This window comes from Oryzias latipes, chromosome 7 (assembly GCF_002234675.1).
Source record: "Oryzias latipes chromosome 7, ASM223467v1".
Lineage (NCBI taxonomy): Eukaryota > Metazoa > Chordata > Actinopteri > Beloniformes > Adrianichthyidae > Oryzias > Oryzias latipes.
This window is the reverse complement of record NC_019865.2, coordinates 11,981,876-11,993,954: the sequence shown is the minus strand read 5'-3', so window position 1 is coordinate 11,993,954 and position 12,079 is coordinate 11,981,876. Positions and strand designations below refer to the sequence as shown.

The following is a 12,079-nucleotide window of genomic DNA, read 5'->3' as shown; positions in this document are numbered from 1 at the left end:
TAAAATACTTTTTTTCCTTAGATTTGCATCACTCTTTTTAAAAACCTTAAGTTTTCTTTAAAATGTAGATGGTTTCTTTCTTTGTCTTGAGGATAAAGGCAGCATTGACATAGATGCTGTATAGCGCTGCTTAGCAGCTTCCTGACCTTTTTTTCCTTCGTTTTCCTCTCAACCAGTCACAACTATTTTCCCTCATTAGGCACCTCAGCCATTGGAGTGTGGAGCTTATATGTGAGGTAGGGTTAGGGAAGGTGTTGTAGTCCACTCCTGAATAGGTTGTCCACTAATTACTGGGTGTGTGTATATGTGTGTGGTCGATAGATGTCAAGGCTATTGATTATTTTAATCCTGCTATTTGTGAGTCTGTGATCCTCGTGGCTCTGCATTCGACAGGGGAATCGCTAATGGGCCTCAACGCATCCTGTCTCAGACCTCTCCCCGTCCAATTAACTTTCAGCCAGAATCTGCCAGTAGAGAAAGCCTTAGGCTGGGCCCGGCTACGATGCAGCTTCTCTGCTCTTTTTTTTTGCGCAGGAGCAATCCTTAACATCTGGAATGACATCAGCTCTTTAACTTGGTTCTTCAATGCAAGAAACAATCCCAATTATTTAAAATTGAAAGCAAATATAATTTTTAAATTGTAAGATTGTAAAGAAAACAAATTCAAAACGTATTTAGACTCAATTTGCTATAATTTTCTTTTTAACCCATTGTTGCCTGTTGATGGTTCACTTTGGCGGCTAAATTACCATAATTTTGCATCTACTTGAAAGCAAAAACTCAAGAGATTTTTTTATTTTTATTTTTTGGGAAATAAATTCAGGCATCAAGGCGTTAAGATATTTTGGTTCCAATAATGTATTTTATCATTTAGTAATTTTTTTAATATTCAAATCGTTCAGTTCTTTCAAAAATAGTACTTTTTCCAATTTAACGTTTTTTTTAAGCAATTGTAAAACGCAATGCCTGGCTTTGGCAAACATTTCACTTATTTGTTTGTAATTGGAGTTCTACATGGCCATATATATATATATATATATATATATATATATATATATATATATATATATATATATATATATATATATATATATTTTTTTTTTTTTTTTTTTTCTAGGACTCTAAGAAATATTGGAAATCCATGTTATATCAGGCGGTGGCTGCAGTCATCTTCGATCTGAGCTGTGCATTCACCTTACAAAGTGTCTTATATCCGATGCACCCGTCACTTCAAGTGGTCAAATAAAACAGAACACGGGGACTGCATGTTTCTTTCAATTAAAATTCTCCCCAATGTGTTCAGCGTGACCTTCACCTTCTTAAAACAACAGGAAAGTACACAAGAATGGTTGGTACACGGTAGATGTTTTAATAATAATGTTGCCACTCAACCACTTATTGTTTGCCAGACAACCCATTTCAAAGTTGCTGGGTTTGGTTCACATTATGACACTTTGCCGGGTTCCATCAAAAATAAACGTACTATACACATGGCAGTGTAAATTGTTGTAAAATGTCCGTAATGTACAGTATTTCTCAGGCAACTCTTAACTAAAAAGGTATTTTAAATGTGTAATATATTAGTTTTATTCCTCCTGTATCTTACAGTCTTTATACACTCATTCACACACACACACACATAAGAGACAAATAACAATCATTTAACAAATGTCCTCCATCAAACTCTGATTTTGCATTGTAATTCACATGTCACACATTAAACTGCAGAAGAGCAGCAGCCCATTGTAAGATAAAAATATAAGCATTTGACGTGAAGAGTAAATTGCCATTTTGTTTTCCAAGTAGATGAAATTTAACGAATGCATAAAAACAAAGTATTGTGGCACATCTGATACTTTTGGGATAACAATTTCCATAAAAATGAAATGGATTGTATTTCAAATGTTTTTAAGCCTTAGCAATTCATTATTTGCTCATACAGTGTACATATTAAATTCAAACTTGCACGTAAGAGTTGGCTCAATTTCATACAGTATTACTCAGTTTACTTGTCATTTTTGCAATCTATCGAGATCTCACATCCTGGATGTCGTTTGTATGTTTGCTTGCATGCCTGTGTGTTGATGCTTTTTGTGTATAGATTGCACATCTGGAAATGAGCAGTAGTTTGCATACAAACATTAGGGTTTTTTTTGTTTTTTTCTTATTTTTCCATTTCAGTCAGGGTAGATGAGGAATCCAGAGAAGGTGCTGTACTTGTTCTTGTTTCCTCCATGGACCTTTCCTCCGTCCAGCTGCACACACACCTCATCACCCACGTCCAAATGCAAGATTACACTGTTGGAGGCATAATCATAATTCTGATCAGCATCCTGAGCGATAGCACTTGCTCGTACCTGTCACCAAGAGAGGACAAACACTGTAAGAAAAATGACAAAGTTGCAAGATAAAACTGTTCATATTTTTTCATATTTAATTTTTTTGTAAAAAAAAAAAAAACTTTAATAGCTGAATACTTCAAAAGCACTAATTAGTAAGAAACTCTTTCACACTTTCAAATTAAACTCATAAAGTGGAGATGTGACCCCTGTAATGAAGAAAACTACTCCAGCAAGCCATGTTCTCACTGGTCAGCTAAAGATGAGATGAGGCGTGAGAGGGGAGCACCTGATTGGTTTGTGGAGATAAGCAGGCTCCCAGGGGATAACAGGTTAGTGAGCTCGGCCGAGAAGCAGCATCACTGCCAACCTCACCCATCGACCTGTTGCTGTTGATGCTGAGCCAACTCAATATGTATGATATTAAGTGGCTGTGCCACAGTGAGACAGTTTCACTTATGCATGCTCTGCATGAGTTTGGTGGTATTGACTCAACAACACTACCGTAAATCTTTTCTTGTTTGTTTTTGTTTTTAATTGTGATCAGGCCAAGTGGGCTTTCGCACAAAATAGGAATTTCAATTGTTCAAATTGTAGTTTTTTAAAATCTAACAACTTTTTAAAACCAAGAAACATTACTTGAATAATGATAACTAACAAAAACAATAATGAATCGGATGTGCCAATAATTCTGGTGCAGCGGCTCTAATCATTAGGCATATGTCAGCCATCAGTGGCCTTGTGTCTGGCTCAGTGTCCGTTCACGCTGGGAGCACTCAATCTATGTCAGCGCTCGAGCAGGCCACCATTTCTCCCTGACAGCCCCTGAATATGATCTGCAACTCAACCACCATCATGTCAGCCACGTCCCTGACAAGCCTTTCTCCCCAATGAGCGTGCATCAGTTTGAAAATGCCAATTGCTGAGCAGCAGAGCATGAATTACTGTAGCTAAAAAATTTGCTCACCCACCTTCCGGGTAAATTCATTTTACCTTGTCTGGACATATCGTTTTACCATTTATTTACCCTGGAGTACCCCCCCCCCCCTCCACCACCACCTCCACCATTTTCAGCCTTTTTTGTCGAGACAATATTCAAGGTGTTTTAGAGACAACTACTGGATGCTTTTTCTAAGATATACGCCTTGATAGTGGCCTGTTGTTTAGGCAGGCCTGAGTCCTCTCCACATCTTACCCATTTAATTAAGAACAGAATGAGGTCTCCCAGGGGTGAAAAGCTTAAAAGCTACTCGATTAAACTGACCACAGCTTTTGTTTCACTACTGCAACTGGCTGCTTTTGTAATTGAACATTCCTTTGTCGGATTTCATTATTAAATAATTTACTTTTGCTTGTTAGGGCTGTTTTTAATTCTGTTCGGTTTTCTGAAAGGATTTAATATTTTCAGTGAGCAGACTGAAAACTGAATTGTTGATACGTTGAATGAACTTTATGTTTTAATATGTAATTTGTACTCAAAACAGTGAGCTTGCTACTGTTAAGTGTAAATTTCTGTTCAATATCATTACAAATTGTCCTCCAAACCAAAAAATGAATTATTGTTTTCTTTTTACCCCTATTAAGGGCTATCTAGTTATAGTTTGACTACCAAACATTTTTTACCTTTATGTATTGAGGATTTGCTCTGATTTGCTCTTATGTTGGGAACACTTTTACATGAAAATTAGATTCATTGAAATTTTTTATTTTAAAAATGATGGTTTGAGCATAGCTTCTAACTTTTTTTTTATTAATTACTTTAGGTAAGAGTGAAAATAAAAAATAAAAAAACTTGGTAGTTTGCTTTGCTTTTTTTTTTTTTTTTTTAATTACTCTACTCTTTTGTTATGAAGCTGAAAGACTAGTTCCTGAGGAAGATTCCCAGAGCACTGGCTTTTGCAAAGGTTACGTTGTTGTCCTTGACATGTGTAGTGACAGCTAATATCACATTTACATCTTTGGCTGCTTCTGACATAGAAGTTATTGTTGTGACTCTTTATTGACAGCATGGAAACATACTCTATTCATTACTTTTGGCCAAACTCCACAGAGATGGCAGAGGATCCGCCCTATCAAAAATGCTTTTTATTCCATGCTGTAACATTACGTTTCTCTTCTTGGCCTACCTATTTTCCTTTATCTGCAAAATGAATTGATGCTTGAGCTGATCTTTGTGTGCTTGAAGAAATAATTCTAGCAATCCATTAATGCGGGTAGCAGACAGAGAGGCATGAGGGAGCCGTGGCGGGATTAGGACAGGAAGCAGACAGAGGAGATGGATACGGCTGGAGGACACCGACTGATCCGCATGAACCAGGCAGCACACAGCGCTGATCCTGCAGTTGGAAAGGGTTGTGAGACGTGCGGCTAGGGCCCCCAGGGCTTGCCTGTGGCTGTCTCTGTCTCTGCCTAGCCCTTTCATTATACAGCCCCCTGTTAACACGCCTGGGAGCAGAGGGCCACAGGCGAGGAGAATCAAGAAGTGGTGTGAGGTGCAGCTGCTGTGTCGTTTTGTCTACAAGCAAAGCCGCGACGCAAAAGACAGACATGGGGAGACAAAATGAAGAAAAGGGAGGGTAAACAGGAGTGGAAGAGTTGAAGAAAGAGGTGGGGGGGCCCCAGTGTAACAGACTGATCAAGCGAAGCTATTTTGTGAGACCTAGGAGATGTGGGGGTATATGAAGTCTTGTTTTTATCTGGGGTGCTTTGCTCCAGTGGTAATAAAACTGACAGGATTCATTCACTGTGATGTACTGACCTCTTAGAGTGGAGACAATAGGAAAGTAGCTGTTAAACTTACCTAAGGGACTCCAGCACATGGCAGGAGGGAGGGGAAAGGGTTGGGGTGATGTTGTGGAAATAGAATATTTATTGAATAGGTTTTCCCTATCCTTCGGGAGCCCAGGGATTACATGGCAGCACCAGCTTAAGCATTGAACCATGCCTGAGATTGCTATTACCTGACATTCATAGTTAAAGCCTGCCGTCTATGACACCTGTGTGCAACATGAAGAGACTAGCTTCTCTTATCATCTAAAATAACACCCACATTTTTATTTACATCTGTCCTGAACCTTTATAAAAAACAAAAGCTTCTTGTTCCTACAGGTCTGCTGTGTATCTAACACTTTGCCTTTCTGAGAGATACGTCTATCTCACCTGCAGCACATCTACAGTACGTCTTCTTCCTGGGAAAGTTAATACAGGTCATTACAGCAAGTGATGACATTTTAACATTACTGTGTGAAATAACTTGACCTTTTGCTGAGCTATTAAAAGGAGACTTGGACAGGTGAGAAATCATGGGAGAGATTAAAGTGAGCTGAGGCCGAGTCTATCTGTCTACATAGAATGCTGCATTGAGAATGCCTAGCACACACAGGAGCAAGGTAAAAATGTAAATGACTGGATGAGCAGCCTGATGATGAGTTAATGAGAGTTACAGGAGATGATGTGCAGAAAAGATACACCTGACATATCACCACTCTTCAAAGCCAGAGATGCAGGCCAGCATTGCCGTAATAATAACCATTTTGGAATATGAAGCTGTGCACAAATCACATATATATGACTGCAATTGATGCATGCTCTGGTTAAATGCATTTATAATTCCAATTACAGCAAAAAATATTTCTATTGATTAATTTTAAGGACGGCTAAGTGAACTATCCATCAACAAGAATCACGAGGAAAAAAATGTCCAGCGTTTTTTTCAAATCGGATCACAAATAAAGTTGTGCATGTTCAGTAGAGGTAACACAGGTGGTTAATCTGCCAAAGGAGATCATATGACTGTCAATCAAAATGCCACAGCTCAATTATAAAGATGGAAAGAGCTGAAGTGCAACAGCATTCAATCACGACTCCCCTGGCTCTGGTACGACGCTGTGCTGCAATGATTTGTGAACATTAGATTGAGGGGTAGAAGGTGGGCTTTACAAAGTGGGGATTTAGTGTCAGTAATGGATGTTGGATCCATAAGATCCTAGGGAAGCTTTGTTGCCGTTAGCACCTCCTCCTAAGATCTTGACTCAGCTTCATGCAACGTTCGCTTCACAGAGGTAGAAATTTAGAGTTAAAAAAAAAAGATTTTGTTTCAAACAAGTCAACTGCTTTTAAGATATCTTCAGGAAGCCCCTTTGTTCACTCAACAGATGAATGGAAAATTGATTTAAAAAATATATTTTTCTCTGGTTGACCTTGATCATTTGTCAAGCCAAGACCTGCCCATTTTCATCTCAGCCTTCAACGCCAGCCTCCCAGGTGCCTCGTCTACCAGCCCACTGCCTCCAAACCTCCATTAAGTCATCTGTCTTCTTCTGCCCCACCTCAGTCTTGAAATAATCTCTGTCCTCCTGTAGTGCTCTGCCTTGAGAATCTTCAGGAGAACCTTTTTGCATATATCTGTCCAATCTTTTTTGTTGAATACTCTTTACCAAGTCAATTTAAAATTATTTTGCTCCTTATAATAGTACAATATTAATTGTTTAAGTTTTAAAAATTAATTATTTTGCAACATAAACAAAGGAGTAGGAATTATCTTTGTTTTACTTTCTTTACCCTTTGATGACCCTTTTAAAGTGGTTTAAAAAAATCACAGCTGGGGGACCAACTATCTAATAAAGCCTGAGCACCTGCGGCTATGATTAAAGAAAAAAAAACTCTATTTGATTCTTTGGTCAAAAATGCAAGCATAGTCCCCATTTAGTAAACCCCAGCCACTGACTAGCCTCAGGCAGAGTACCTGTCTGCCTTAGGGCTTCAATAACTCCAAACATGATCAGGCATTCTGCAGAATTTCATTTACACTCATTTTCATCAACCAGCACCTCTGTTTAAATAGATCCCTTTTAAGTGGGCACTCTATTTAACAGAGGCGTTCAAAGGGGCTGCATGACGGATGTCATATGGACCTAGATGAAATTGAATAATTGAGCAGAGGGAAAAAGATAATTAACGGAGAATCAATGAACAAGCTGGGATAGGGTTTGGATAGGAAAGTATCACGGGTATCCAGGGCATCCAATTTAAGATGAATAAATTATTTAGCAGAATAAAATTGACTTGAATGACAACACAGCACAAAAGGCAGGAGCCTGACATGTATCTGCATGCTTTGATGACATCCATGGCTGCGTCTGTGTAACCGTGGTGATTCACTACGTGAGCTCAGGTTACATTTGTGAGCGCATTCCTACACTCAGCTTGGCCAGAAAGTGAGATTTAAGCAGAAAGCATTTGCATTTTGAGACCTTGATGAATGAATGAGTGTAAAAAAGCCACTAGAAGAATGTCTGGTGAATTTGGGCTCTTCTGATGAAACCCTGTGATTTATCACACCTCTTCATTCCTGTTTCGACCAGCAGCCCCTCTGTCTTTAATTAGTGTCTGGGGATGGAGAGAGGGGATGAGTGGACTGTCAATATGAATTCATTATTTATTTAGCTGAAGTGTAAACTGACTCCTTGAGATTCTGACAGACATTTTCTACTGTGCTCTTTTGCACTTCTGTTGAGGCGATAATCAAACTGGGTGTATGATACTTACTAATTAGACCGCTCTTTTTTTTTTTGAAGCTATGCCTGCATTCTACCACTTGTCATGTAGCCACAGTGCATGAGGGAGTGCAAATATCTGGTGCTGCAGTTTTGGTCTGTATAGCTTGAATTCCCTTTAATGAATAAAAGGGCGGCTGTTTCGTTCTTCAGTCATGTTGCCACCCTTGAGGCTGAATGTGCTATGAATACAACGTGGAAGAGGTGAGTCAATGAAGAAACAGAATGATCAACTTTGACGAAAATCTGCTGCGTGGCCACATGGTTATATTTGTATGCTGACACACCTGGTATCTTCCATGGACGTTCATGCATGCACTCACTCACTCACAAATATTCACTTTTACTAACCAGTCCATTCTTCCTCAGGTCTGCCCACATGCTAGTCCCGTCCCCACCTCTCATAAGAACATGGTAGGTGAAGAAATAGATACCAGGCAACGGGCAGGTGAACTTTCCAGTACTCGGTTCGTAGTAGTTACCTACATTGGTCACCACGTCATCAAATTTCAGTACTTCATTGCCTTCGTGCTGCTTTCGTAGCCCTGCATAAAAAGCAATTTTGGGGGTGTAGACTGAAGGAGAATAGCCTCCAGGGCCTGGACCTGGGAGCCCCTGTGGCCCTGGTTTGCCTGGCTCTCCAGGGGGTCCACGTTCTCCTGGTGGTCCAGGGATGCCTGGAGGCCCCCGAAGCCCAGACCTTATCTTTTTTCCAGAGTAATCCTGGGGAGCTGGAGACACAGCCGACAGCTCCTGACCTGGCTGGAATGTAGGGTAAGCATCGCACACCATCTTGCAGTCTCCAAGCATTTCGTAATGGCTCTCTGAACTTCCTCCGGTACCCCCTTTGGTTGTGTGGACCAGCAGAGGAATGGCCACCAACAGTATTAGAACCATGGCTACACCTACAGCAGCTCCTATGACACGTTTCCTTTGGCTGAGCCGCGACACGGCCAGCGTGAGGAAGTCCTCTTCCCCCTTGACGGGAATACTGCCGGCCAGGATGAAGGCTCTCAGAGAATCAGTTTGTTATGAAAAGCTGACAAGAAGTATGGGGATGGTCAGCAGGATTCTTGAACAAGCGTGGAAGAAAAGGGCAAATGGTCAGAAATATAAATAAATGGAAGAGAAGATCCAAGGGGTCAATTAAAAAAAGAAAAAGTCCGATAGGCCCAAACTAATTTTAAAAATAGTGTCATCTAATCGGAATGAATGTACTTTGAAAAAAAGGTTTAATGGAAAACCTACAGCAAAAAATGTATTTTCAAAGTTTTGTCTTGATTTTGCAGTTTTGAATTACTCTGCAAAGTTTCAGAATAAAAGTGTTAAAATGTGTTAATATATTTTTGAACTTAGACTTGAAGTCCGTTTCAGCTCAGCCCCTCAATCAATTTACTGCTTTATGTTTGTTTACTTTTTTCCAAAACAAAAACCCCTTTAGGTCTCACTACAGAGCTCCCAACTTCAATTAATAAAAATGTCTTGGTTTGTGCTGTGACAGTGCAAAAAAAGGATAATCAGAAATCTTTTCCTGACAGAATCATTGGCGGGTGTCCTGATTTTGTTTTTTCAAAAGGTTGTTCAACTGGACTTCAGAAAAATTCCTCCCAGGCCAGAGAATCTGAAAAATATAACAAAAAGGTCTAAGATAAACATATGAATGTACTTTTTTTTACTTAAAAATACTTAAAAGATAAAATGTGCATGATTGTATTAAATCAAATTAAGGTTTTTAATTAAATTATATCAGACAAAAAATATTAAAAACATCATTTAATCTCACATTTATATCATTTTCTATTAACTAACTTCATAAAGTATTTAAAACGAGTTATGTAGACATTATTCTGGGAGAAGAAAGCAACTTACCTCCTTCAATAATAATCCAAAAAGGGATAACTCAGTTTTTTCCACGCTCCAAAAAAATGCCTGTGAAGAGCCAACAGGACGCGCAAGAGTTGCCAAGAAAGTGATGCGTGATCAGAGCGCAATGCGCTTAATTTTTCCTGCCTAACGTATCGTTTTTTTGCGCAAGGAAAATAAAGACTCAACGTTTTGAACTTCTTCGGAATTAATCTTATAGAGACTAAATGCAGGGAAGCACTTTTTGATTCAATTCCAGAAAGAAAAGCGCGGCAGTCCGGGATGCGTCTGTCCGCTGTTCCGCGTCTCCAAGCGTTTGGTCCACGCGCTCACTCCCGGTCTACACCTGTTAGATCTCTCCACCCCCAGCCCCCTGCACCCTCCTTCCCTCTCTCCCCCGTCTCTCCTTCTCTCATATCACTATGTCATATCAGCAGATATATTTTCCCCACCGATCTTTAACCCATAGTTTGTTCAAATAGTGTCTCTCTTTTCTGTCTACTGGTTGTTATAATCACTTTATTAGTTTTTGAGGTAATAAGTTTAGCTTTTGAAATCTTCACATTTATTTCTGAGTAAACTAATGGCTAAAATTCACAGATGTCTCCTGTCTGGATCTCGTTAGCCTGACATTCAACCTGTTGTTAGAGACAAACTCCCAGCGAGCCAAATGTTTGATTCCGTATTGTGAGACGGAGACAGAATTTTTTGTTTTCATCTTCTGTATGCCGGGCTAGGGAGGACATAGGAGGGTTTCTAAGTAAAAGCTTCCTTGGCATGATGTGTGAGGAATGGAGAGGAGATGCTAAATGTTCCCCAGACCATTTTCTGTGTGTGACTCGCATCCCACAGCTATAAAGCCTCATTAGTGAGACACCCTGCCCCAGACATTGTGCAGCTCTTTTTGTTTCTTCACCTAAAAAAATCCTACACACAAGCACATGCAGTGATTGCACATTGGAGCAAACACACATGCATGCACAGTCACGTTAGACAGACCATTAGGTGAGAAAGGACATGCATTTGTGACTCACGGTGGTGCAAAACTTCATGTATTTCAAAATCCTGATATTTGCATGATTTTAGGGGATTTGTCATGATGTCAGGGTTAGAATTTTCCATTTCTATACGTTCTTGTCTGTCAGTCTAAAAATATATTTTCAGATATAGACAGGGAACAGTAAAAAGGTGTGTTTAATGTTGTGCCTGGAAAAATTAATTACAATTAATTAATATTTTTAATTTTAAGTAGGTACAAATTCACACAGAGGTGAATGTTGACTGGCCAAACACCCTGAGTTACTTTATGAGCTAACTTGGTTCCACTTCTGATCATTTATTGGTAAACTTTAACCAGGAATCCAAAAAGTAGGACACCCATTAAAGGGACTCCCTCTCATCTAGGTCCCCATTCTGAATTTTGCAAAGCAGCACCTCTGTCTGCCAGACAGATTCACTAGGTAGCTGTTATGCTAAGTATGTTGCCTCTGCAAGCGACCACTTCCAATGAAAAGTCTGTGTAAATACACATATATGCATGTTTTGGGCTTCCATGTTTAAAAACTCTTGCATTCAAGCGTCACTAGGCAAATTTTAAGACTATTTTGGAGCTTTACTTGTGTGGCCACAGAAAATCTGTTAAACCAGTTGATATTTGACCATTCAGGGACTCGTATCAAGTAGTGAGTTACATGGGGGAGCGCCCTTTTTAATTTACAGAAGTGCCAACCGCTTAAAAAGTAATCATAAAGAAGAAATTAATAATTGTGGTTTTAGTCTGGCTGTAATTATATGATACCAAGTCTTTCATATATCAGAATAGAGCTGTCAAAGAAAAAGCCTGGAGCAAGACGTACACGATTTGCAGCTTCTTCCGACTGTGAGTGGATACGCTAGTTTCGGGTAGCGACAGTCCTGTGTGAATACCGTGTGCTAAAAACGCATTAAAGAACTCGCATTCAGGATGTTATTGAATGTGCATTGCATGTCTGTTGTGAACATAGCATTAGGCTGAACAGATGCTGCAGAGAAGGTTTGCCTGAAGGTTCGACGATTGTTTGGAACCAAATTGATTTTTAGGGTTGGTAACCAAAGGATCAGGTGAAACAGAAAGATCCTGATGCTGGAGTAGGGAAAGCACGTGCTAACCTTTTGAGAAGAAGCGGAAAAGGATCTGGAGAGTGATGAGGAGTCTTTGGATCTCAGTGCACTGCAGGTGCTAGATCGGTCATATGTCATCGTTAAAAGTCCCTTTAGACACCGTTTGTGGAGTGCATTGACCCCTTCTAGACTTAACGAGAGGCATCCAGGACTCTTTGGTGA

At 39.7% G+C, this 12,079-nt stretch overlaps 1 protein-coding gene across 1 annotated transcript; it reads right to left on the bottom strand.

Moving 5' to 3' along the window:
- Positions 1–1,349: 1,349 nt before the first annotated feature.
- LOC101167364 (complement C1q-like protein 4) lies at positions 1,350–10,087 on the bottom strand. The gene is made up of 3 exons (XM_004070440.4): positions 9,764–10,087; positions 8,246–9,515; positions 1,350–2,357 (listed from the first exon to the last, which is right to left on the bottom strand). The coding sequence occupies exons 2-3, from the start codon at positions 8,789–8,791 to the stop codon at positions 2,178–2,180; spliced, it is 726 nt and encodes a 241-aa protein (XP_004070488.1). The 5' UTR covers positions 8,792–9,515; positions 9,764–10,087; the 3' UTR covers positions 1,350–2,177.
- Between the last annotated feature and the right edge of the window lie 1,992 nt (positions 10,088–12,079).

Coding starts and splice junctions, on each gene's coding strand:
- LOC101167364 (XM_004070440.4), bottom strand. CDS start 8,791: ATGGTTCTAATACTGTTGGTGGCCATTCCTCTGCTGGTCCACACAACC. Junction 2,358..8,245: donor ACCTGAGGAAGAATGGACTG/GTTAGTAAAAGT, acceptor TCTTGGTGACAG/GTACGAGCAAGTGCTATCGC.